The 27990-nt window shown below is 41.8% G+C and overlaps 1 protein-coding gene across 2 annotated transcripts; it reads left to right on the top strand.

The window, feature by feature from the left end:
* The first annotated feature begins 292 nt into the window (after positions 1 to 292).
* LOC132406387 (fibulin-1-like) lies at positions 293 to 26451 on the top strand. Of its 2 annotated transcripts, XM_059991992.1 has the most exons (7): positions 293 to 408; positions 5855 to 5950; positions 7177 to 7293; positions 8066 to 8203; positions 16875 to 17015; positions 22774 to 22914; positions 25450 to 26451. In XM_059991992.1, the coding sequence occupies exons 1-7, from the start codon at positions 369 to 371 to the stop codon at positions 25455 to 25457; spliced, it is 681 nt and encodes a 226-aa protein (XP_059847975.1). In that variant the 5' UTR covers positions 293 to 368; the 3' UTR covers positions 25458 to 26451. The 2 variants fall into 2 exon arrangements, with proteins under 2 accessions (XP_059847975.1, XP_059847976.1); XM_059991993.1 differs by lacking the exon at positions 16875 to 17015.
* Positions 26452 to 27990: the final 1539 nt, after the last annotated feature.

Genomic DNA, 27990 nt, shown 5'->3' with positions numbered 1-27990 from the left:
CTGCTCACACTGATCTATTCACTGGGACAGAGAGAGTTGACTTGGTGCACAGGTCCTGTACAGGTATTTGGAATTGACTGATAGTTGGGCCACAAATCCACAATGCCCAACTTCACACAAGAGATTGTGCAGATGCTGAAAATGCAGTCAAACACACACAAAATGCAGGAGGAACTCTATGAAGGGTAGTAAGGAGTTAACATTTTGGGCTGAGACTTTCATCAGGATTCTTGCCTTTAGTCATTTTCAGGAAGGGAGTTTCATTTCCTTCTCCATTGTGGAGTCAGTGTGATGGTGAGATTATACAGAGTATAAAACCCAGAGCTCACAGTGACAGCTGACACTAGAAAGGGCGAGTTGTGCAGAGAATGGGTCTCGGCAACATGAGCAGCTGCCTGCCTCTTCTGGGTAAGTGTTCATTCTGCAATTTTTCTCTTTCTGTCCCTGGTCCACTCTTTTCCCTCCCCTCTACACTCCTCTCCCTCCCTGCCCTCCCCTCCCCATTAACTTTTCTCATCATATTTCTGGTGCTTCTCCATTCCTTTCCATTTCCAATTCTACAACACTACCCCCTTTTTTCAGCAGGGTTACAAAAATCTATCCATCCTTCTCTTAAATATATTTACTGAGGTAATCTCCACTGCTTCATTGGGCAGAGAATTCCACCCTTTGGAAAAAGCATTTCTCCTCATCCCCATCCTAAATCTACTCACCAGAATGTTGAGGCTGCATACCCTAGTTCTAGTCCCACCTATAAGTAGAAACAACTCTCCTGTCTCTATTTTATCTATCCTTTAAAAATGTTATATGTTTCTATGGGATCTCCTCTCATTCTTCTGAATTCTAGTGTGTATAGACCCAGGCGATTCAATTGGATGCAAATTTGACTTGTTCATAGAAGACAGAAGGTAGTGGTAGAGGGCTGTTATTCTGACTGGAGGTCTGTGACAGGTGGTATTCCACAGGGATCAATGCTTGGTGCTCAGCTGTTTGTGATATATAGAAATGACTTTAAAGAAAACGTGGATGAGTGGGTTCGTAATTTTGCAGATCATTCTAAAAAGGATTGGTGTTGTTATGGACAGTATGAAAGATTGCCAAATACTACAGCAGAATATAAATGAAAGTTCAAATTTAAATCCAAATTAAATTTATTATCAATGTACATATATGTTACCATAAACAACCCTGAGATTATTTTCTTATGGGCATTAGCAGTAAATACAAAGAAACACAATACTATCAGTGAAAAAATGCATAAACAAGACAGATAAACAACCAATGTGCAAAAGCCAACAGATTGTTAATCAGCAGCAGATATGGACAGAATGATGTCAGGTGCAGTTTAATCCGGCCAAGTGTGAGGTATTGCATGTTGACACATCAAAGATAGAGAGACAGTACACAGTTAATGACAGAACCCGTAACAATGCTGATATTCAGAAGGATCTTGGGGTCCAAGTCCATTGTTCCCTGAAAGAGTCTGCACAGGTTAATGGGGTGGTAATGAAGGCAAATGGCATACTTGCCTTGCCTTTGAGGAATTGAGTTTAAGATTAAGGAAATTATAACATGCAGTCTTGATCTGACAATCAACCTAATTTGATCTTGTGCTTTATTGTCTGCCGGCCAGTGCATGATATTTTTTAACTTTATTCTGCAGTCTGTTATTGTTTTCCTTCCTACTACCTCAATGCACCGTCGAAATGAAATGATCTGTGGGGATGACATGCATAACAAAGTTTTTTTGTTGGAACTCGGTTAATGTGACATTAATAAATCAACTGATCAGTTTACCAGCTTTATAAAGTTCTGGTTAGGCTGCAACTGGAGTATTGCATTCAGTTCTGCTCGCTTTAGTCTGGGAATGATATGAGGCTTTGGAGAGGGTGCTGAAGAGATTTTCTGTGCTGCTGCCTGGAATGGAGGGATTGTATGGCAGGGAGAGGGTGCACAAACTCTGGTTATTTTCTTTGGAGTGGCAGAGGCTGAGGGAAGGACAGATAGAAATTGATAAGGTTAGCAGGCCATAGATAGAGCAGACAGCTGGTACGTTTCTCCAGGGTTGAAATGTCTGATACTGGAGAGTGTGATTTTAATGGGGTGGGGGGGGGGGGGGTTGCTGCATTGAAATGAGATGTCCGAGGCATGTTTATGAGACAAAGTAGGTGGTTACCTGGAATATCGTAGGTACATGAATAAGCAGAGGTGGATACAGACATTGTTTTGGCAGAAAGGAAGAGTTTAGTTTAGTTACTGGTTTCATTAGTTCAGTAGAATACTGAAGGGCCTGTTCTCTGGTCCTTGGACAATTGGATGAGTCCAGAGTCCAGTAAAGGTGCTCTTGGCCCACCCTTTGAGCATCTTCTCCTGGTTGAAGAGGGAGAGGAAATCAATGGACCAACCTTCTGAGGATGTTGGACCAGATCTCAGATGACAGACATCACCCTGAATGGACCAGCCATGAATTCACAGTATTGTTGAGGGTGGATCACATGTGCCAGCACATGGCCCGGTGGGTGAATGATCTCTGGGCAAAGATGCTGCCATTGGTGCTGAGGGAGGAGACTAGACTCGAGCTTCTGAGGAAGTGAGAGTCACCAGACCCAGGTTCAGTATTGACCTCAGGTACTGTCTGTGGACTTCACAATGTTCTTCCAGGAAATGTTCCTCTGGGTGCTCCAGTTGCCTCTGACATCCCAAGGATATTCGGGGTTAATTCTCACAGGAAACTACCTCTCAGTGTCGGTAAAGAGCAAAATAACCAAAGGGGAGCTGTTGGGCATCTGAGGGAGAATGTTGCCAGGAAACAGGGAAATAAGAAGGGAAACAGGACAGATGAGATTGCTCTGCTGGAGCTGGTGTGGGGTGATGGGCTGAATGGTTTTGGGTGCCACACAAGTCACTAACATGGCAATGACCACCGTGTGTCACGAGAGGGGCATCCACCCAGTCACCTGGTTTTCCTGAGTGCTTGCTTCCCGAATCGTTGGGGATCTCCAAAGTCATTATGTCCTGGAGACTGATCTTATTGAGAGCTGGTGGAGGAGAATGGTCAGTTCCACCAATGTTAGGGAGTATCTGAGCCAATGTTTGGAAGGTCGTCCCACAAACTGTGTGTGCATCCTGGCTGGATTGATTCGGTGAGAACATTTCTGTTAAAGGTACAGGCCAAGTCTCCTATTCCCTCTGGATCCTTGACTGGGGACAGAGCAGGAAAATGGTCAGAGATGGAGGACCAGCTATAATTATCATACTGACAGCACAGGCTTGAAGGGTTGAATGGTCTCATCCTATCTTCTAAGTTTCTGCGTGCAGGAGGGGTTGTCATCGAGCATACCTTCATGATCTGGTGATGAAGCCTCCACCATTTCCCCACCAGTTAGTAGCACGAGTCTCAGTTCAAATTATCTGGGACCTTGCATATGAGTCTTAGTGCATTATGAGCTGCAGGTCTGTCAGTGGACTCTTCAAACCTCAGTACTTTTGTCCCGGGACAGGCTCATTCACAGCTTGAGTCCGAGTCTCAATCTGTGCCCCTGTCCAGGAATTCCACGCCAGGCCTCAGCCTCGCGTCTGCCATCTGACATCCGTTTGATTAGATGTGGTGGAGATAGCTTTACTCTGAATGTAGCTCATGTTGTCTCTGCCCGCAATATATTTATGGGACAATGTGAAGGGTGCTTCATTCTGTATTTACCCCGTGATGTCCTTGCTTCTGATGTGCTTGTGGTACACTGCACAGGGAGATTTACCATGTATTTAACCCATGATATCCCTGCTGAGGATATGTGTTACTCTATATTTAACCCACATAGTCACTGCTCTGGAAGTATTCGATGGGATAGTGTTGAGCAGCGGTTCCTAACCCTTTTTAATGTCATGGAGCCTGACCTTTTACCGAGGGATCCATGGACCCCAGGTTGTGAACTCCTGGTACAGAGAGATATATAAATTGTATTTAACCCTCTCTGCCCTGTCTCTCTACATTTGCTTTGTGACACGGAGTGGATGAGCAAATCCCCGCCCTCATTTAGTTGGAGTTTCTCAGCAAATCCATTTGATCCTTGATTGGAGTAAATGTCAGGAATGAGTATTGTTCCAACTCTAACAATTGCTGGGTGAGTGGAATGTGCTGCAGGGGTGCTGGTTCAAAACTGATAGTACATTTATTATCAAAGTATGTAGACATTATAGAACCTTGAGATTTATCTCTAACAGGCAGCCACGAAACAAAGAAACCCAAGAACAAACAACACATATATAAATATAAAAGAAGACTGTCTAACACCCAATATGCAGAGAATAGAAACCACATCATGCCCATAAAAAGTAAAAGTATAAAATCACCCATAAAGTGAAGACAATGTGCAATGAAAAACAAACACCATACAGACAGTGACCACAAGCTAATAGCGTTTCTGAACTGAAAGAGAGTCCCAGAGTCCAGCGCAGAGCTGAGTAAACGCTGTAGAGCAGCAATCAGAACCGGCTCATACCTCGCTTCAGGCCTGAGCTTTTCAATCTGTCCCGGTGCTGAAGTCTCCGTCCGAACAAGTTCTGCCATATGGTTACACGGACTTTTCCATCTTGATTCAGTCTGTAAATCTGCGTCCGCACATCGTGTTCAATGGTGATGATATGTTCTGGTGCCTGAACCCCGTGGCTTCGATTCGGCCTATCCCGACCTTTCACACTCTTCCACTCTCTTGTTGACGGGTCCGCCATCTCGCCTCTCCTCAGTTCTGCCACATCGAGTTGCCTCCAATTCCAAAGGGAAGTGATAGACAATTACTAGAGATGATTGTAGTATGTGTCATCATAACTCCCTTGGAATTCATTTCCTTGCAGCCATTTTCTGCAACATAAACAAATGCGATAGAATTTATGAAAAACTATAAATAACAAAGAATGACGAAGAACTGAGTGCAAATGAATTCAAATCATCCAAATAATAAAAAAGTAAATATATAATACAGTAAACATGAGATGTAGAGTTCCTGAAAGTGAGTCGAGAGGTTGTGGAATCAGTTCATCATTGAGGAGAGTGAAGTTATCCCTGGTAGTTTAGGAGCCTGATGGTTGCTGGGTAATAACTGCTCCTGAACCTGGTGTTGTGGGATCTAAGGCTCCTGTATCTCACCAACCAGGACTTCCCCTCTTCTCAATAGTCCCATCAACAAAGCAGTACAGAGCCTGAAGACCCACACTCAATGTTTTCCAAACAGCTGCCATCAGTCCTGTCATCAGATTTCTGAAATGTCCATGAACTCACAAATTCTATCTCATGACACCTTGTTTGGGTATTAGTTAATATTTATCACTTCAAAGTTCAAAGTAAAATTATTGTCATAGTATATGTAAGTTACCATGCACTATCCTGAGATTTATTTTATGAAAACATTTACAAGAAAATAAAGAAATACAGAAAAATTTACATAAAACTTTACATAAACAAAGACTGACAAACAGCCAAAGTGCAAATGAAGGCAAACTTGTTTCTCACGCCACCAGGTTCAGGAGTTATTACCCTATAACCTTTAGCCTCCTGACCCAGTGTAGATAGCTTCAACAGGTGATGTGGAGTCATGTGAGCTTTGGACACCCGTGTCAGAAGTCAACACCGGTGGCTGGACTTTGGTCACTGAGAACAAAGCTCTGACACTCCTGTGTTCAACGCCATCAATCCAAAGACCAGTTTTACCCATCTCAGGAGGTGGGGCTATTAACTCTCTCTCACTCTCACGGTTGTCATCAGCCCTGGCTATGTTCAGTATTGGGGTGTTATGTTCCAGGAGAGAATGAGTAAAAATGATGGAACAAAAGTCTAACTGCCTCATTTTCTTTCTTCTAGTTATCTTGTGCTGTGGTTTGTTCCGAGACATTCTGTCCCAAGTTCACATATGTCAACCGGGTCATCGATTTGATCCATCACTAAACAAATGTTTCGGTGAGTTTTAAATTCCCTCAGGTGACTGAGTTTGGTTGAGGTTTAAGTTGATGATACAGTCCGATTAATGGTGTCAATGAATGTACACTCAGTGCCCACTTTATTAGGTACACATGTACACCTGCTCATTAATGCAAATGTCCAATTGACCAATCATGTGTCAGCGACTCAATGCACAAAAGCATGCAGACATGGTCTGCATGTCTGACCATGACAAAGGGTTCAACTGTTGTTCAGACCAAATGTCAGGATGGGGTAGAAATGTGATGTAAGTGACTTCGGCGGTGGAATGATTGTTGGTGCCAGACGGGGTGGTTTGAGTATCTCAGAAACTGCTGATCTCCCGGATTTTCACACACAAGACTCTAGAGCATCCAGTGAATGGCAGTTCTGTGAGTGACAACACCTTGCAATGAGAAAGTGTTATGTTTTGTAACTCTGAAACATAAAACTAATTAAAAGCAAAACCACAGAGACACAGCCAGGGATAACTCATGTACATTTTGTTTCATTTAAAAGAACCAGAACACTTAATCAAAGAACATATTTAGAATATTATTCAAATTACTCAGAGCCATGGGTAACTCATGTACATTTAATTTTGTTTTTACTTTAGTGAGACATGCAAATATGATGTGGTAGCATGATGACATATGCCATTTACATTAATTTTTAAGAATAACCCAGAATTAATTATTTAAGTGAGCAAAAATACTTAATCAAATAATATACTTACAAGAATCTCAAATATTTCTGAGATATTAAATACACATCAGAAAGATCAGAAATAATTTAATTTATTTTCCACTCTATATCTCTGAATAAAATATTTATTTATTTCAAGATATAGAGTGGAACAGGCCCTTCTGGTTCAATGAGCCACATTGTAGCAACCCCACCTATTTAACCCTAGCCTAATCGCAGGACATTTTACAATAACCAATTAGCCTACCAACCAGTACGTCTTTGGACACTGGGAGGAAACCACAACACTTGGAGGAAATCCACACACTCCTGGGGAGAATGTACAAGCTCCTCCCAGACAGTGTCGGAATTGATCTCTGAACTTCGGAATGCACTGAATTGTAATAATGTTGGGCTAAGGCAGCGCTTGCTACCGTGGCACCCCGATGTTATTTTCTAAATTCCATCAACTACAGATAGAATCCACTTGTAATGAAAAGAAAAATGTTTACGATTGTAAAAAATGTTTCCTCTTTACTCAGATATCAATGAATGTGAAATAATTTCATGTGGACCTCGCAAAAAGTGTTGGAACACAATTGGCAATTTCAGGTGTCAATGCAAGGATGGGTACAATACAATCAATCAGGACTGTGAAGGTGAGGACTTTAAGTAACTATGAAATCAAGAATACATTTCAAGATCTGAATTATTAGTTGTGAATGTGTTAGAGACTATGAATTAAACAAAATTATTGGGGGTATATTGTCGATAGGAAAAATGTGAACAGGCTTTTTCCACTGAGGTTGGGTCTGTCTACAGCAAGAGGTCATGGGCTAAAGGTGAAAGGTGAAAAGTTTCAGGGGACATGAGGGGAAACTTCTTCACTCAGAGGGTTGTGAGAGTGTGGAATGAGCTGTCAGCACAAGAGGTGCATATGAACTGGATTTCAGCATTTAAGAGAAGTTTGGATAGGTAAATGGAAGGTACAGGGATGGAGGGCTATGGGCCCAGGTACCGGTCAATGGGAGTAGGTCGTTTAAAAGGTTTGGCATCTACTAGATGGGTCGAAGGGCACCCTTCTGTGCTGTACAGTTTGGGGTGTCAGAGTTTGGAGTCAAATTCCAGTGCCACCTGTAAGGAGTTTGTGCAGAAGTCTGGGCAGGGTCGTGGAGATGAAATTTAACTCTGATAACCATAAATAGTAGGACCCTAGAGAGTATTGATGAGTGTAAGTGTAATATTAAGAAGTTAGCATCTCGCAGGTGATAGCAGCTTTTAAAGGTCATAGCAGCTATGAGCTTGAGAAAAAGAGTATAAATGCACAAATGCTTGATAAGCATAAACAGTAGGACCCGAGAGAGTATTGAAGGGTGAAGGGACCTTAATGTGTAGTCGAGCAATCCCTGAAGTGTTTCTGTGTCAGTGCAGATATCGACGAATGTAATTCCTCTCCGTGTGCCCGTGAAGCAACTTGTCAGAACACAGATGGTTCATTCCAGTGCATCTGCAGCACCGGTTTTCAGTCGACTGAGAAGGCTGGCTCCAATGGAAGGAGGAGCTGTGAAGGTAATGACCATAAATATCCGTGACATAGAATAAAGGTCAAATTGGCAATCTCCAGGATGGCCAAGGTCAAAGTCAAAGTTCAGTTTATTGTAATATGCACAAATGTGTGTATACACTAGTGCAATGTAAAACTTACTGAATGGCCTATTTTCTGCTCCTATGTCTTTTGATCTTTTGGTCTTACCACAGCAGCATCACAGGCACATAGCATCATATAAACGTCATTCACAACACTCTGATTAACTGGTGCATTGGCTAATCGGAGAGCTGCTTCTTTGGGAGAACTCCGAAAGAACAAAAACTAATTGTGAACATTGCCAGTATTCCCTTTGGTTACCTGGGACACTATATGCCAATTAATTGGGGCAGGACACAGCCATTAATACATGGCTCCAACAGAATCAAAGTCAAATTCCAGCTGACTGTCACTGACATATGTCATGAAATTTGTACAGTACAGTGCAATGTATAAAATATAAGTTGGAGTCAGAAATATATATTAGAAAATTAAATACACTTGAGCAATAGTAGCGAGGTAACATTCATGGGTTCATTGTCTGTTCAGAAATCTGATGGCAGAGAGGAAGAAGGTATTCCTAAAAAGTTGAATGTTGTCTTCAGGCTTCTGTTCCTGAATGATGGCAGTAGGAGAAGAGGGCGTGTCCTGTCTGACTCGGTTCCTTAATGATGGATGCCACCTTTTTGAAGCAGCACATTTTCAAGATGTCCTAAATGGTATTGAGGTTTGTTACTTACCCGTGACACGTGACAGTGGTGTTGAAGCTATATTGGACTTAAGGTAGTGGTCTTGTGATGGTGGAGTGGCGTCATTTTCCCACCAGTAGAGGTCATGTGACAAGTTTTTTTTTACAGGGTATAAAAGGAGGACCCCTCCCTGTGAGGAGGAGCAGTTCGTGGCTGGATTTGCCATTACGACTCCATGCCACTGCGTGGTTTAATATTATGATGCAGTTTGATTGAAAGATGGAGTTTTATTTAAGGCCTAAAGTTTAAAAGGTCATTGCCGGCAGTTTCTTTATAATACTGCCAGTTAAAAATCAGTGGAGAGTGAAGATCGGAATTCTGGAGTTAAAAGATTGAGGAAAGTCGATTTCGACGGTGAAACAGGTTCGACCTTGTTTGATCCTCATTCAGAAGGAATTCGTTGGCTGTGCTCATGTTAATCCCTGTGAAATAGCAGAAAGGATTGGGAACAGTTTTGTAAAGGAAAGGTCAGTGCCTTTAAACCGTTTCATTTTCCATCTTCGTAAATTCTCTGTGAGAAAAGTATAGTTTGACTGGGAAATGCAGCGAAATGATGTGAAAGAGAATTTTAAATCATCTAATAAGTCTCTCCTTTAATGGACTGTAAGCATTTTGAACTTTTGCAGTACTACTTTGAAGAACTGTTTTTGCAACATCGCTTTCAGAACTGTTTAAGCTGCCGCACAGCAGCTGATTTCCGGTTACGTTAGTGATTTGTTTACTTTTGGGGGTTTGTTTTGCAGTGTTTAATAAATGTTTTATTTGTTATAAAAACCCCTGCCTCACTTATACATTTATTGTTGCTGAATCCGTAACAGGTTAAAGCCCACAGGAACCGGCTGCATTTCCAACGCTTGGCATGTTTTCCTGCTGCTGTGCAGTGGCCCCTCCATACTGGATGGTGATGCAGCCAGTCAGAATGCTCTCACTCGTACACCTGTAGCATTCTAACTGTTAGCTCCATCCACCTGTCTTTCTACCACAATCCTCAAGGCTCCTTGTCAGAAAAAAATCAATGAAATATTTGTTCTCCAGTCACCAGGAGACGCTGATGGAGTGAGTACTGTTTCAGATTCGCTCCATAACCTTTATTTTTTTTAACCTATGATCACCCTTATTTAACTTATTTTACCTACACCAAAAGATTCTTGCTACTTTTTTGGACATCTTTAAGTGTACTGTAAATTTTGAAGAAATGAGTACAGAAATGGCTTTAAGATCTAAAGGGTGAGACCCTGGGAAAGATCCTAACGGCAACGGAAAGAAAAAAAAGACCGATCCTAAGTGTACTGAATTGACTTGTGATATGCTATTGGCACTCTTAAATGAAAAATTTGAAGAATAACGATAAACTTTCAAACAAGATCTAAAGGCTTTCCAGGTTTCTATGGATAAGACTGATTTTGTAGTTAAACAGCAGCAAACTCTAATCGCAACTTTTCAAGAGGACGCTCGGAAGTGAGACTTGATAATCGGAAAACTGGAGCAGAAATTATCTTCGACGATTATACAGGTGGAAACACTTAAAGCCAAGAGTGTCGACTTTGAAAATCAGTCCAGAAGACAGAACTTATGTATACTTGGTCTCCCGGAAGGCATCGAACCTCGAAGTATTTTGCTCAACTTTTAAAGGATGCGTTCCCAGACAGACCTCTGTTACTTGATCGCGCCCACAGAATTATACGCCGATCACCAAGTTCTTCATCTAAACCACCTGTTGTAATTGTTCGATTTCATTATGTGCATGTCAAAGAGCAACTTACTCATGTGGCTCGGCGTTTAGGGATGGTTAAATTTAAAGATTTCCAATTCCGATTAGTGGAGGATTTTAGCCCAGAAGTAATGAAGGCAAGGATCCTTTTTAAACCTCTGATGTCCGAATGTTATGAGAAAAATCTAAAACCAGTGCTTTTATACCCTGCGAAGCTTAGAATCTCGCCTCCAAATGCACCACGGCGTGTTTTTCTCTCCACATCTGAAGCTCGAAGCTTTCTGGATGAGAATTACCCTACTGCTTTGGACTCTTGTTTCTAATAAATGAGTGATTTTGATCGTTACAAGATAGTTTTTGTTTCCAAGACCAGATTTTGTTTCTGGCTATTGGTGTAGGTTTATTCTACATTTTATATTCTAATTAAAGTTTTTTTTTGTCGTACTAATCTTTTTAATTTACTTACTTTAACCATTGTACTTTATTTTTGGTCATTATTATCAATCCTTTGAAGGTGAATTTTTTTTTAATGGTTTGATATGTATCCTTCTCATTTTTTGTATGACTAAGATGGCGGTTTCTTCTCTAAAATATTGATTGCTTTTTTTTATTTCGCCATTTTTTTTCGCTCTTCTTCTTCCTGCAATGAATTTCTTATCACATTTTAACTTTTTTTTTGTTTGAGTTTTAACCCGATTCATAAGTTACTAGTGTTTATATTTTTTTTGTTTTTTTTTACTAGCAATTATATTAAGAAGTTTGTTTTAGTATAGTGTTAATTACTTTTTTGGAGTTTGGGTGGATATTTTTTTTCCGTCCTTTATATATTTGGAGTTGCCTTCTGGTGATACGGGGGTAGATTTAGTATCATTCCTTTTTTTTCCTGGCCTCCTTCAGGCTCAGGAAGGGCTTTTTTTCATGGGTGGTGGGGTGGAGGATTCCTTTCTAACTCTATTGCTCTTTTTAATAGTTTTTTCATTGGGGCTGATTTAAAACTACTAAAATGTCCACGGTGTCGTCTCTTCTGGGTCTGCCCCTTATTTTTGTTCCTCTTCTGGGTGCATGAGTTCATAATTTGGTTAACTCTTTATATACCAAAGGGTCGATTTTAGAAATATGGCTCAGACCATTAATTTTGTCTCTTGGAATACTAATGGCTTAAACCATCTGATTAAACGGAAAAAGATTTTCAAAGTATTTCAAAGACTGAATGCACATATTATTTTTGTACAAGGAACTCATGTGAAGAAAGAGGACAATCAACGTTTTTTTTAGGTTTTTTAGGTTTTTTAGGTTCAACAGTACCATTCGAATTCAAATGACAAAGTAAAAGGAGTTTCAATTTTGATTGACTCCTCTATTACATTTGTCCAACACGATATTATTTCGGATCAGAATGGCAGATTTTTGTTAATTACTGGGTTACTTTTTAACAAAAAGGTTGCTATGGTTAATGTTTATACTCCAAATGTGGATTATCCTGATTTTTTTGAGTCCTTATTTACTTCTCTACCTAATCTAAACGAATATATGTTAATAATGGGTGGTGACTTTAATTGTTGTTTAATTCCTTTGCTGGACAGATCTATATCCACTCAGACTTTACCTAATAAGTCAGCCACTTATTTTAATTCTTTTTTGACTGATAATGGAATTTTTGATATTTGGAGATTTCGGCATTCTAAGGACAAAGAGTTTTCATTTTTCTCACATGTTTATCATTCTTACTTGAGAATTAACAATTTTTTCATTGACTCTCATTTTATTCCATCTGTAATTGGTTGTAATTATGACATTATAGCCATCTCTGATCATGCTCCATTGAAACTTTCTATTAAATTAATGGATACAGCTTCTAGTATTAGGCAATGGCGATTTGATTCTACCTTACTGCAAGATCTGGATTTCATTAAATTTATGAAGGAACAGATCGATTTCTTCTTTTCAGCTGATTCCACGGATGAAATTTCCTGCGGAACACTTTGGGACACTTTTAAAGCATATATACGTGGACAGATTATCTCCTATTCCGTTGGTTTGAGAAAACGTATTAAGAAGGAAACTCTTTTATTGGTTGATAAAATTAAAGAAATTGACAAGAAATATTCGACTGCTCCTAGTAAGGAGCTTTACAAACAAAGGGTTGAACTTCAAATGGAACACAGTTTATTACTTACATCTTCGATTGAAAATCAATTAATGAAAACCAGATCTGATTTTTATATACATAGTGATCAATCGGGTAAACTGTTAGCTAATCAATTGAAGAATGCTTTGGTTAAACATCAAATTATTAAGATTCATCAACAGAATGGTGAATTGACAGTTAACCATGATGGTATAAACAAATCTTTTCAAGATTTTTATACCTCCCTGTATCATTCTGAATTCCCTCATGGTCATAATACCATGCATAATTTTCTTGGGAAATTGAATTTTCCAAAATTATCATCAGATGATCTTTCAATATTAGAAACTCCTATTACAGATGCAGAAATTAAAGGGGTTATTTCCTCTATGAATTCTGGGAAAGCACCAGGTCCAGATGGGTATACAGTGGAATTTTCCTCTACTCTTTCTCCTTGGTTATGCAGGGTTTTTGAAGAAGCAATTAGATTGGGTAAACTGCCACAATCTTTTTATACAGCTTCCATTTCTTTAATATTGAAAAAAGATAAAGACTCTACTGACTGTGCATCCTATAGACCAATATCCTTATTGAATGTAGATTCCAAGATCTTTTCCAAGTTACTGGCGTCCAGGCTGGAGAAGGTATTACCTCAAATTATCTTGGAAGATCAAACTGGTTTTATTAAAAATCGCTATTCTTTTTTCAATAATAGGAGATTATTGAATATTGTTTATACTCCTTCACGTAGCACCTCAGAATGTGTCATTTCATTAGATGCGGAGAAAACATTTGATAGAGTTGAATGGCCATACTTATTTATTGTGCTTGAGAAGTTTAATTTTAGTCCGACATTCATATCCTGGATTAAACTGATATATCATACTCCAGTAGCCTTGGTCTTTACTAACAATCAAAGATCTCCCTTTTTTCGTTTATTTCGAGGTACCAGGCAAGGCTGTCCTCTTAGTCCATTATTATTTGATATTGCTTTAGAACCTTTGGCAATTGCTATTAGAGAATCACCGAACATTTTTGGCATTACTCGTGGGATGAATATACATAAGTTATCATTATATGCAGATGATTTATTATTATATATTTCTGATCCTGAGAAATCCATTCCTGTAGTTATATCAATGTTGGCTCAATTTAGTAATTTTTCCGGGTATAAATTAAATATTAATAAAAATGAATTGTTTCCTTTAAATAGACCGGTTCCAATTTATGGAAATTTACCTTTTAAATTAGTTAATGACTCTTTTATATACTTAGGGATTAAAATTACAAAAAATTATAAGGAGTTATTTAATGTTAATTTTTTATCCTTAATTGATGAGATTAAATGTTTGTTCACTAAATGGTCACCATTATCTTTATCTCTGATAGGTCAGAATAATGCTATTAAGATGATTATTTTACCCAAGTTTTTATATATATATTTCAAGCGGTACCAATTTTTATTCTGAAATCTTTTTTTGCTGATGTTGATTCAAAAATTTCCTCATATATATATGGCAGAATAAAAATCCTAGATTAGGTAAAAAATATTTACAGAAGGCAAGGAAGGAAGGTGGATTGGCATTGCCTAATTTTAGATTTTATTATTGGGCAATTAATATCTGATCTTTGATATGTTGGTTAAATGATTGGGATTTATCTTTTAGCCCTCATTGGGTGAACCTGGAAACTAAATCTGTACAAGGATTTTCGTTGGGTTCTATTTTAGGGTCTTCTCTTCCCTTTGCTCTTTCTAAATTGCAGAAACGAATTGACAATTCGATAGTTAAACATACTTTATGTATATGGTTTCAATTTCGGAAATTTTTTGGGTTGAATCAATTTGTTTTAACTATTCCTATTGTATCCAATTTCTTTTTTCATCCTTCTATTATAGACCAAGCTTATTCAGCTTGGAAGACTAAAGGATTACTACGATTTTCCGATTTATTTTTGGATAGTTGTTTTATGTCTTTTGAACAATTATCTAATAAATATAATTTGCCTAGTTTTCATTTTTTTAGATATTTACAGATTAGGAATTTCTTAAACACTGTACTTCCTACCTTTCCAAATCTTGAGTCTTTGGGTAGTTTGGAGAATTTGTTAGAACTAAATCCTTAGAACTTAACCCTACTATCCCTATTGAGAATTGGGATTAAATTCTTTAATTAGTCAATTTATCATCTATATGTGTTAAACATACAGTTTAAAGTTGTGCAAAGGGCTCATATGTCTAAGGATAAATTGGCTCATTTTTATTCCTATATAAATCCTATATGTGACAGATGTCATTCTGAGATAACGTCTTTAACTCATATGTTTTGGTCATGTCCGCTTTTGGAAAAATATTGGAAAGACATTTTCGATATTATTTCCATGGTATTGAACATTGATTTACAGCCTCATCCTATTACTGCAATTTTTGGTTTACCAATGATGGACTCAATCCATTTATCTTCTTCAGCTTGTCGAATGATTGCATTTCTTACATTAATGGCTAGAAGATCTATTTTGTTGAATTGGAAAGAAATTAATCCCCCTACCGTATTTCATTGGCTTTCTCAAACAATGTTATGTCTAAATTTGGAAAAAATTAGAAGTGTTGTATTTGACCCTTCTATTAAATTTGAAAAGACATGGAGACCATTTATTCAATATTTTCATATGATGTAATTTGACCCTGTTCCAAACCTATTCGTTTTTCTGGTTTTGATTATACATATGTTGAGAGGATCGGAGTTGGTGACACTGATGATTTTGTATTTTTTTATATAGATACTATAAACAGCCCATTATACATTTTTTTCTTTTTTACTTTTCTGTTTTTTTACATATAATGTGATATACCTAGTTTTGCTTTGTTTATATGATATTTGTATCATTTATGATTTGAGAAGACTTAACTATATTGTAACTATTGCTTGTGTATCCTTTCATGTTCAGTTTAAATTTGTAAGTTTGTAATCCCGCTATCTATGTATTAATCTTATCATGTTGATATTAATAATAGTAATAAAAAGATTGAAAGAGAAATATTTGTTCTAACAAGGGATGGCGCAGTACTAAACAACATGCCTGTGTTTTGCTCCATCCAGCCCTTCTGAGTCCACTTGTAACACAGAGAAAATGGTGCTTACCGTTGTGGGGATTTTGTCTGTTCACACAGATATTGATGAGTGTGAATCCTCGCCCTGTGACAAACATGCAACTTGTAACAACACAGTGGGTTCGTACCAGTGTCGCTGCATTGCAGGGTTTCCTGTGACCATCAACCTTGCATCAGGAAAAGTTTGTGAAGGGAAGGACTTAATATAACCATGAAATAGAGAATCAATGCCAAGTAGGGGTTGTCATTGACAATCCTACACATTACTGGGAGTGAAGAAGAATATCACAGGCACTGCTCTGTACAAGTCTCTCAGTAGAATTATTGTGATGGCTGTGGGGTTCACGAACTGCTGAGTTCCTCCAACATTTTATGTGTGTCTGCCATTTTGTTCTGTTTGCTTTGACAGTTCTGATAATCAGTGTTTGTGAAATGAAGTTATTGACCAGTCACGTTCCTTTCCAAAAAGCTGATGGTGTAATGCATTGTCAGGGAGCAAGTCTGTTCAGAGTTGGCATCTGTAGCAGACATGGTGGTTACGATCTCAGTCCTGGATCCCAGACTCTCACATGGACCAACAACACCCCATCAGAGCTGGTTCAGTGAGGAGCTGAGAAATCCATGGGGACATGACTATGATCGTGAGATGGAGGAAAAAATTCAAAGATGGACCATGTAAAGATGAGAGCAGCTTTGAAATTGGCAGCGAATATGATAAAATTTGTTTGTTCATTATGGGTATTGAAAGCAGCATTAATGCAGTCCCTGATGGACTGGAGAAAGTGTTGAGGGAGGTGGTCTTGTCTGGACTGAAGTAAGATCTCTTCCTCATGTCCCACCAAAGGTCTGGGATTCCTTCAATGACCACAGTGACACCTTTTTCCTGGAGGAAGTGAAACACGATGAAGAGCGAGCAAACGATGTTTATGATTCTGAAGTATTTTGTCTGTTCACATAGATATCGATGAGTGTGAATACTCTCCATGTCACCATCATGCATCTTGTCACAACACAATGGGTTCCTACCAGTGCAACTGTGTTGCAGGGTTTAAGGCATCTGATGCGACCGCCAGCCTCACTGCAGGGAAGGTTTGTGAAGGTATGGAATTTCTGTCACTGTCAAAATTGAGAATAAATAGCAATGGAGTGTTGGTGTCAAATATCCTCCAGAATTGTTCTGAAGATATTCTTGGAATGAATGAATAATCTGATGGGAACTGCACTATGCAAATCCCACAGATAAATTACGTGTGTTGGTAAATGGCATGCTTTTCTTTATTTTATCATTGTTTCCAAGTATTTTCAGGTACAGAGACAAGAATTCACTGACAAGGCAGATCCTTTGGAAACCAGAATCCAACATGCAACACAACCTTTAGGACCACATCCAAACTGCTTGGCAGATTGAGCCACCATGTGTATTACTGTTCACATCCTGCATCCTAGATTCCCACACAAACCAACATCAAAATCAAAGTCAAAGCCAAAGTAAATTTATTATTAAAGTACATATATCTCACCATATACAACACTGTGTTTCATTTACTTGTGGGCATGCTCGATAAATTTATAGAATAAAAATCATTACAGAATCAATTAAAGACTGCTAGAACTTGGGCATTCAACCAATGTGGAAAAGGCAACACTGTGCAAATAAAAACAACTAATAAATAAACAAATAAACAAGCATAAACATCAAGAACATGAGATGAAGATTCCTTGAAATTGAGCCAATTGGTCATGGGAACATTTCAGTGATGGGGCAAGTTAAGTTGAGTGAATGTATCACTTTTGGTTCAAGAGCCTGTTGGTTCTTCTTGAGCCCTTAGCTCCAAGTGGATCATAGGCCATCAATTACCTCACAAAGTCAATGGTATGGTTGGAGTTCATCAATGTTAATGTAATCCACTGCAACACCAGAGAAGGCGGGTCTACTGCTGACCTTCTCCATTGGGATCTTTAGGTGATGACAGATGGCTTCTCAATCCAATGAGCTACTAACCAACTCAGCCTTAAGCAGATGGGAAGCTAATGGTTCACTGATTCGGTTCAATCTTGGGTTGTCTGTTCTTTTACCCCATCCACAGGTCTTTCTGTGTGAATCTTTAAGGCCTTTTACAAGAAAACCAATAAATCATTTGTTCCAACAAGTGTGTTGTCTATGTTTAAGCAACATGAGAATGCTTTGCTTCATTTAGACCCATGAGTCTGCTTTGCTTCATTTAGACCCATGAGTCCATGTGTAACAGTGAGGAAACAGTATTTATCATTGTGAAGGAATTTGTCAGTTTACACAGATATTGATGAGTGTGAATCCTTGGCCTGTAACAAACACACAACTTTGAACAAAATAGTGGGCTCCGGCCAGTGCAACTGCACTGCAGGTTTTCAGGCATTGCCTGTGAGCACCTGCCTCACTGTAGGAAAGGTTTGTGAAGGTAAGGACTTAATGTTAACCATGAAATGGAGAAGCAGCCCTAGGTAGAGGTTATCACTGACAGTTCTACAGGTTCGTCCTGCAGATTCCAGGGAGGAATGAAGAAAATCATGGGCACTGGTCTGTGCATGTCCTGCAGGAGACTCACTGTGATGACTTTTGCATTCATAACCTGTTGAGTTCCTCCAGCGTTTTGTGTCTGCCTCTGTTTTTATTTTGTTTCTTTTGACACAACTGATAATCAGCTCTGAATATTTTAGTTTGTCAAATGAATGTAATGGCAATTAACCAAGATTCGAATGTGACTAAAACTGGTTTTGGCACACTCATGCTAAAGTCAATGGAGCCATGAGCTTTTTGTTTTACCTTCCTTGCTCCCTTCAGTGAAAAGCAGCTCCAGACCTTCCACATAGTTATTGACAGGCCCATGGGATGGAGATCAGGGTAGCAATCATCTCATCTTTTAGCAGTTAACTGAACTTCTGGTTCTAGTGAACTCCCAAACTTCATTTCGTAGAATCATTGACAGACTTGTTCTTGAGAGTAGATTGACTGGCTGCATCACAACTTGGTATGGAAACACCAATGCCCTTGAACAGAAAAATGTTATTAAAAATTGAGCGTACAGCCCAATCCATCATGGGTAAAGCACCCTCACCACTGATCACATCTGCTGCAGAAAAGCAGCATTGATCATCAGGAGCCCCCATCAACTAGGTCATGCTCTCTTCTCACTGCTGCCATCAGTAAGAAGGTTTAAGAGCCTTAGGGCTCACCCCACAGGGTTCAGGAACAGCTGCTACTGCTCAACAAGCAAGCTCTTGCACCAAAGAAGAGAACTTGCACAAAGAAGAAGGAATGGAAGGGTTATCATATGAGGAATGTTTGATGGCTCTGAGTCTCTACTCATTGGAATTCAGAAGGATGAGGGGGGAATCTCATTAATACCTTTCGAAAGTTGAAAGGCCTAGACAGAGTGGATGTAGTAAGAATGTTCCCCATGGTGGAAGAGTCTAGGACAAGAAATCACAGCCTCAGGATGGAGGGGCACCCTTTCAAACAGAAATTTCCTTTGCCAAAGGATGGTGAATTTGTGGAATTTGTTGCCACATGCAACTGTGGAGGCCAGGTCATTGGGTGTATTTAAGGCAGAGATTGATAGGTTCATGATTAGACAAAGCATCAAATGTTACAGGGTGAAGGACAGGAACAGGGGTTGAAGAGGATTTAGAAAGAAGGATCAGCCATGATTGAATAGCAGAGCAAACTTGATGGGCCAGATGGCCTAATTCTGCTCCTATGTCTTATGGTCTAACTTCACTCAACTTCAAGTGCCCCATCACTGAAATGCTCCAACAAGCAATGGATTCACTTTCAAAGACACTTCATCTCATGCCCTCGATATTTCATGCTCATTTATTTATTACTATTATTATTTCTTATTAGCACAGTTTGTTGTCTTCTGCACTCTGGTTGACTGCCCTAGTTGGGCATCTTTCATTGATTCTGTTTTGGTTATTATTCTATAAACATATTGAGAATGCGCACAAGGAAATGAATCTTAGGGTTGTATATGCTGATGTATCTGCACTTTGATAATAAAACTTACTTTGTAATTTGAACTGATATGCTGCCTCAACCCATAAGGTCCCTCCCCAAGGACAGTCACTCTGTCCTTTGTTCCAGTGAGGAGTTCTGCTCTGTGTTCAAGTAACAGGGTGCTGAGTTACCCATCTGGACCCACAGAGCCCAGGTGTATTGGGGAACAATCCATGAAATATACTCAGGTGGATGGGGAGCTCAAGTCATTGGGTCTGTTTAAACTATACATTGATATGTGATAGATTAGTGTCAAGAGGGGCCGGATGGACCCAAACGCAGGACACAGGCACTGAAGTACTAGGGGGAGGACAGGATGGGGATGCCATGGCACTTAACGGTAGCTGGGGTTCAGGCAGATAGAGTTCAGGCAGGCGGAGCGGAGTGGCTCCCGAAGTTCAGGTTCAGGCAGACAGGTCCCTGGGGTTCAGGCAGACAGACAGGTCCCCGGGGTTCAGGCAGACAGACAGGTCCCCGGGGTTCAGGCAGGCAGACAGGTCCCCGGGGTTCAGGCAGGCAGACAGGTCCCCGGGGTTCAGGCAGGCAGACAGGTCCCCGGGGTTCAGGCAGGCAGACAGGTCCCGGGGTTCAGGCAGGCAGACAGGTCCCGGGGTTCAGGCAGGCAGGCAGGTCCCGGGGTTCAGGCAGGCAGGCAGGCAGGTCCCCGGGATTCAGGCAGGCAGGCAGGACCCCCGGGTTCAGGCAGGCAGGCAGGTCCCCGGGGTTCAGGCAGGCAGGCAGGACCCCCAGGTTCAGGCAGGCAGGCAGGTCCCCGGGGTTCAGGCAGGCAGGCAGGACCCCCGGGTTCAGGCAGGCAGGCAGGTCCCCCGGGTTCAGGCAGGCAGGCAGGTCCCCCGGGTTCAGGCAGGCAGGCAGGTCCCCGGGGTTCAGGCAGGCAGGCAGGACCCCCGGGTTCAGGCAGGCAGGCAGGTCCCCCGGGTTCAGGCAGGCAGGCAGGTCCCCGGGGTTCAGGCAGACAGACAGGTCCCCGGGGTTCAGGCAGGCAGACAGGTCCCCGGGGTTCAGGCAGGCTGGCAGACAGGTCTAGGTGGCGATAGGCTAGTGGAGAGCCCTCCCTGGGTGGGCCGCATGTACCCCGGGTAGGGCCACCTCCCAGGCGGAAACACTGGAGGCCTGGGCACGACGCGGACCCCTAGGTGGGTGTGGGCACTATCCCAGAGTTCGGGCGGAAGAGGAGGGGGCAGAACCCCCGCCAGGCCACGGCCCATCGGCCGGAGCCGCCCAACAGGGGCAAGGGATAGGAACAGGCAGAACCCCCGCCGGGCCACGGCCCATCGGCCGGAGCCGCCCAACAGGGGCAAGGGATAGGAACAGGCAGAACCCCCGCCGGGCCACGGCCCATCGGCCGGAGCCGCCCAACAGGGGCAAGGGATAGGAACAGGCAGAACCACTGCTGGGCCGAGGCAGGTCGGCCAGACGTGCCCGACAGGGGCAAGGGGTAGGAACGGGCATAGGTCCAGATTGACCAACACAACAGCCATGACAATGGGAAATTCAGAAACGGCTGGCAGACAGCGAGACTGCACAAAAAACAAAAGCGAGCGGAGAAGCGTGACCAGCGCATGGGAAGAAAGGTGGGAGAGCAGACCAACCTGGCAGTACTGGTACGGGCAGAGAAGCATGATGAAGAATAGGTCTGAGCCCAGAAAGGATAACAGAATGCAGACACGAGTTCGGAGCTGGCGGGGAAACAGAACAAAACGACCACCTGCCTGGTCCCAGTCTCAAGGCCCCTTATAAACACCTGCAGCTCAATGAGTTACAGGTGTGTCTCCTTGAGCCAGGAGGGTCCCAACTAGATCATGGGTTACGGGAGGGACAACTGCAGAATCCGGAGTCCGGAGCCCCTGGACCTGATCAAAACCCAGAACACAGTTCTGGATCGGACCCTGACAATTAGCAAATACATCAAAGGTTGCAGGGGGAGGCAGGATAATGGGGTTGATAGGGATAATAAATCAGCCATGATGGAATGGTGGAGCAGAGTAGATGAGCTAATGCTTATGGTCTTATGGCTTAAATACTGTAAACTCTGAAGCTGGAGCTCCCAAAATGAGAGAGTGGAGAAGGTCAGAGGATCAGTCAACATCTGTGAAGAGAGAAACTGGATAAGTGAGAAAATGAGGCAGGAATGTGTGTCCCTGATAGAGTGGAGACACCAAATACGTGAAGGAGACAGAATGCATCCAGGTAATGGAGGAATGCCTGCAGTTAGAGAGAGAGAAAGTAAAATAAAATTGAGGATGCTGGTGATCTGAAACCAGGGATGTTGCTGGAATCTCGCAGCATTCTGTTTCTCACCCACAGATGCTTCTTGACCCGCTGAGTATTTCCAATGCTGTACTTCCAATGCAGATTCAGGGATGGAGTGGGCAATTAACTGAAATTTAAATGTGACTAAACCTGGTCCTGCCACAGTTATATTAAAGATGAGTGGAGCACAGAGTCCTCTATCCTCCCCTGCTCCCATCCAATGGAAAGCAGCTCCAGTACAGAAGGAAATATCAATATGCCCATGGTATGGAGAGCAGGGTGGTAACCATCCTGGCTTCTAACAGGTGACTGACCATTTGGTCCCTTGAGTCAATTCCTGCTGCTCCTTAACTACATTCACCTGATGTTCTTTCTCAAACCATAAGGCCCCTTCCCGAGAATACTCACTCAATCCTTTGTTCCAGTGGAGATCTTCTCTGGATTAAACAACACAGTGCTGAGTTACTCCATCCCAACCCACAGAGCCCGGGTATAAAAGGGGGCAATCCATGTTTACTATTGAGAGAGATTTTCCCTGTTCACACAGATATCGATGAATGCAAGTCCTCACCTTGTCACGAACATGCAACTTGTGTCAACGTAATGGGATCCTACCAGTGCAACTGCAACACAGGGTTTCAGGCATTACCTGTGACTGTTAACCTCCCGGCAGGGAAAGTTTGTGAAGGTAAGGACTTTGTCTCAACATGAAAGTGGAGAATTCATCCCACTGACTGAGGATACCAGTCCTGCACAATTTTCCTGCAGACTCCCACAACTAAAGTAAAATGTAATGTGGCAGCTCTAGCTGGTATCATGATTACTAATCCAATCCTGGTTCCCAAACTCTCACACATCTAATATCACTTACTTGGAGTAGGTTCAGTGAGGGTCTGAGTAACTGATGGGGACACGGATGTGATTCTGAATGGGAGAGGAAGAGTCAGCGATGGACAATGTAAAGATGAGAGCATCTTTGAGATTGCCATCTAAAATGATAATGTTTCTCCGTTCTGTATGATTGTAGGAAGCAGCATCAATGCAATTGTTGATGGACTGGAGAAACAGTGAGGGAGATGGTCTGGACAGGATTGAAGCAAGGCCTCTTCCACTTGTCCCATCAAAGCTCAGGTGTAGCTTGGCTCATCTGAATTTCTATAACCACACCGATGCCCACGAGAATGTGGGAGATGAGTAGATATATCAATGAGAGTGATGCCTGTCTGTATCAGCCACCCACAACTTCTAACAACACAGTAGGTTCCCACCCGTTTAAGTCCCACATTGGTGGGGTTACTTCTCCTGGTCATGGTCACTGTCTCCACTCAGCTAGAGGTCTTATCTATTGAAATGGTGGCATTGTTTCTGCCTCCACTTGCCTTTTGCTGCCCTCTGCTGTTGCATGAGATCTGACGATTGAATACAAGTCATTTTGCTCTCCTTGCTGGGAATGGTGTCTGCAGGGTCTCGGCAAGGTATCTTGGCCTTGCCCCAACCTCTGCCCACCACACACGAGTAGGCACCAGCTTTCCAACAGACTATTGTGGGCCAACAGAGATAATGAACACAGTGTTTTCCAATGTTCCTTAGATTCAGGACCAGTTCCGGAGGATTGGAGAATGGCTAATGTTATCCCACTTTTTAAGAAAGGAGGGAGGGAGAAAACAGAGAAATATCGACCTGTCAGTCTGACATCGGTGGTGGGGAAGATGCTAGAGTCCATTATTAAGGATGAAATAGTGGCATATCTAGATAGCAGTGATAGGATTAGGCCGAGCCAGCATGGATTTACCAAGGGTAAATCATGCTTGACTAATCTGTTGGAGTTTTTCAAGGATGTAACCAGGAAGTTAGACGGGGGAGATCCAGTGGATGTAGTGTACCTCGATTTTCAGAAGGCATTTGATAAGGTCCCACATAGGAGATTGGTGGGTAAAATCAAAGCTCATGGCATTGGGGGGAAGACATTGACATGGATAGAAAACTAGTTGGCAGATAGAAAGCAAAGGGTAGCAGTGAATGGGTGTTTCTCGGAATGGCAGGTGGTGACTAGTGGGGTGCCACAGGGCTCGGTATTGGGACCACAGCTGTTTACAATTTACATCAACGATTTGGATGAAGGCATTGAAAATAACATCAGCAAATTTGCTGATGATACTAAGCTGGGTGGCAGTGTGACGTGTGATGAGGATGTTAGGAGAATTCAGGGTGACTTGGATAGGCTGGGTGAGTGGGCAGATACTTGGCAGATGACGTTTAATGTGAATAAGTGTGAGGTTATCCACTTTGGGAGTAAGAACAGGAAGGTAGATTATTATCTGAACGGTGTAGAGTTAGGTAAGGGAGAAATACAAAGAGATCTAGGAGCCCTTGTTCATCAGTCACTGAGCAAGTGCAGCAGGCAGTGAAGAAGGCTAATGGAATGTTGGCCTTTATTACAAAGGGAATTGAGTACAAGAGCAAGGAAATCCTCTTGCATTTGTACAGAGCCCTGGTGAGACCACACCTGGAGTATTGTGTACAGTTTTGGTCTCCAGGGTTAAGGAAGGACATCGTGGCTGTAGAGGAAGTGCAGCGTAGATTCACGAGGTTAATTCCTGGGATGTCTGGACTGTCTTACGCAGAGAGGCTAGAGAGACTGGGCTTGTACATGCTGGAATTAAGGAGATTGAGAGGGGATCTGATCGAAACATATAAGATTATTAAGGGATTGGACAAGATAGAGGCAGGAAATATGTTCCAGGAGCTGGGAGAGTCCAGTACCAGAGGGCATGGTTTGAGAATAAGGGGTAGGTCATTTAGGACAGAGTTAAGGAAAAACTTCTTCTCCCAGAGAGTTGTGGGGGTCTGGAATGCACTGCCTCGGAAGGTAGTGGAGGCCAATTCTCTGGATGCTTTCAAGAAGGAGCTAGATAGGTATCTTATGGATAGGGGAATCAAGGGATATGGGTACAAGGCAGGAACTGGGTATTGATAGTAGTTGATCAGCCATGATCTCAAAATGGCGGTGCAGGCTCGAAGGGCCGAATGATCTACTTCCGCACCTATTGTCTATTGTCTATTGTCAAGCCCTCCTGCTGACCATAAATCCAAAGGAGCTTTGACTCTCATGGCAGAACCTCCAGGGCAGTGAATAGAAGAATTTTACCTTCTTAAAGTTGGTCTTAACTCAATTTTGTCTGGAGCAAGACAAATAATAGCAATCTCATTATGTTTTAACTAGGTTTATAAAGTAATTCAATCAGAGGCATTCAAGACCCAATGACAAGATTCTTCTCAGCGGAGTTTCTCTCTTTTATTCTCTTTGGCTCTCGCTCTGCGTCTGGCTCTGAAGATTGTGGGTTCAAGACCCACTGCCAGGAATGGAAAGCTACTTTGCGGGAGTGGTCTCACCAGCAGAATTATTTGGCTTGTACTGAGCTTGTAAAAAGGCAGAATCCAACTGGAATTCTAGAAGTGTGTGTGTGTGAAAGTGAGTCTGTATAAGAATATGTCTGCGATTTGGTGTCATGATGAGTGTGATTATAAATAAATGTCAGGATTTTTGCTACATTTCCAAGTTTTGCACATGTATCCTGTTAATTTAGCTGTTGTTCTTCATGAGATATATGACTGTGGTGCCAACATTGTTGAAATATTTCCTGAAGACAATGTGAGATCCCAGATTTGAACTTGACCTTCACCTGACATGTTGCATCTGTACGGTTTAGACTGAAAGATCAGGTACACAATGTACAGAAGACTCTAACGGATACAAAACCCATGTAGTAGATTGATACAGAACCTGGATATGTGCACAGTTCATGTTCACACGCAGACACTCACTACACAGAACTAAAGCACATGTAGAGCAGAAACATACACACAAATGCACTCATACACACACACGCATATTAAAGGCAAACGCGCACACGCATAACAGACCTGAAACACGTGCAGCACAGACAGACAGACAGACAAACACACAAATACATGCTTGCACAGACGCATACCACACAGGCATATGCACGTGTACAGGCACACGTTCACACACACACACACCACTTCAAGTGCTGATTTTAGCCTGTGATTGGGTAGCTAAGCAACATTTAACCATCACGCCTGCTCCTCTTCTGCCTTTACAGATGAAGACTGACTGCCAGCCTTGCTTTCTGCATCCATTTTAAAACCATCCATATAATACATATGATATGTTTTAATTGGAATAAAGCTCTTTATTTACTAATTTGTGCATGTTTGATAGTCACTGTACTGTTGATCAAAATTCATAAAATAAAAGAAATAATTTAAACTTATTCCACTAACAGTGCAATGTGTAACAATTAAAAGTGAATGAGATTTTGAACTGTAGGAAGAGGGTTCTACATGGATTATCACGTGGTGAGAGGAATGACCCCCTGTCGTACCAGAGTGATGGATGTGGCAACAAGAGCCAGAGATGTTACGTCTATCCTCAATTGACCTGAAGAGCCATGAGATGTGTTCTTGGCACAGCACATGAGAACAGCCTTCTCCCTCCTAACTCTCCATCATACCCCATCGTCATGACATCCTCAGTCTGATTAATTTCTCTTCACTGCACCTATGGTGCCTCTAACCCCAACCTCATCCTTCATAGATTCCTCCTCCTCCCACGGCCCTCCACCATCCTCTCTGCTCTGGGTGGAGTGGGAAACGGTGGAGACAACAAAGTGAAAATCTACCTCCTTTGGGACCTGGATCTTGATGAGTTTATTGTTGTTCTCTGGGCCTCCAGTTACAATAAATCCATAAATAAGCAGTACAAGAGAATAGTGAGGTACTGTTCATGGATTCATAGACCATTCAGAAATCGAAGGGTGGAGAAGAAGAAACATTTCCTCAAATGTAGGTCGGGGTCTTCATTTTGAAGACCTGGTGCTTTAAGAAGGGAGAGTCCATCATTCAGGATTCTCACCATCTGGGACATGCCCTTTTCTCATTTCTACCATCAGGAAGAAGGTATAGGAGCCTGAGGCCCTACACCCACCTATTTAAGAATAGCTTCTTCTTCTCTGCCATCAGATTTATGAATGGTTCATCAATTCTACCTCAGTATTCCTCTTCTGCTCTATTTATTATTTTTATAACATATAGTAATATTTATGACAAAACAGTTCCTCTTCTCCTGTTGTCCATTCCTGTCCCTACAGTCTTGTCCCATCCTTTTCTCCAGTTCAACAACAGCCAGCAATTTCTAGTTACCTTGGATAAAGGTAAAGATATAGATCAGCTTTATTAATCACATGTACATCAAGACATACAAAGAAATCAAACATGTGCTTGGGTAGCTCACAAGCATTGCTACACATCTGGCACCAGTGTAGCATGTCCACAGCTTACCAACCCTGACCCGAATGTCTTTTTCGAATGTGGGATGGAAATCGGAGCACCTGGATGAAAACCACATGATCACAGGGAGAACTTGTAAACTCCTTACAGATACTGTCAGGAACTGAACCCTGATCTTCTGATCACTTGTGCTGTAAAGTGTTATGCTAACTATGTTACTGTGCCGCCCTCGAAACATCACCGTGCCATCCCATTCCTCCAGGGACTGACCTAGACATCAATCTCTGCGCGAATCCTGAAACAGAAGATCTCTCCATGCATCATTTCTTTCACAGTCTCTGATGTTTGACACTTACCACCCTCTAAAATGACCCAGCAAGTGACTCAGTTGCAACTTTACTGTAAACAGAGGAAGAGTAAAATGGGGTGAATCACCCAGCGTCAACCTGGACTC

This window comes from Hypanus sabinus, chromosome 16 (assembly GCF_030144855.1).
Source record: "Hypanus sabinus isolate sHypSab1 chromosome 16, sHypSab1.hap1, whole genome shotgun sequence".
NCBI classification, from domain to species: Eukaryota; Metazoa; Chordata; class Chondrichthyes; order Myliobatiformes; family Dasyatidae; genus Hypanus; species Hypanus sabinus.
This window is presented reverse-complemented; position numbering and strand designations above follow the sequence as displayed.

Excerpts from the sequence above, each read along its gene's own strand:
- LOC132406387 (XM_059991992.1), top strand. The coding sequence starts at position 369 with ATGGGTCTCGGCAACATGAGCAGCTGCCTGCCTCTTCTGG. Across the intron at positions 5,951-7,176 it reads ATCACTAAACAAATGTTTCG|ATATCAATGAATGTGAAATA; the intron begins GTGAGTTTTAAA and ends CTCTTTACTCAG. Across the intron at positions 8,204-16,874 it reads TGGAAGGAGGAGCTGTGAAG|ATATCGATGAGTGTGAATAC; the intron begins GTAATGACCATA and ends CTGTTCACATAG.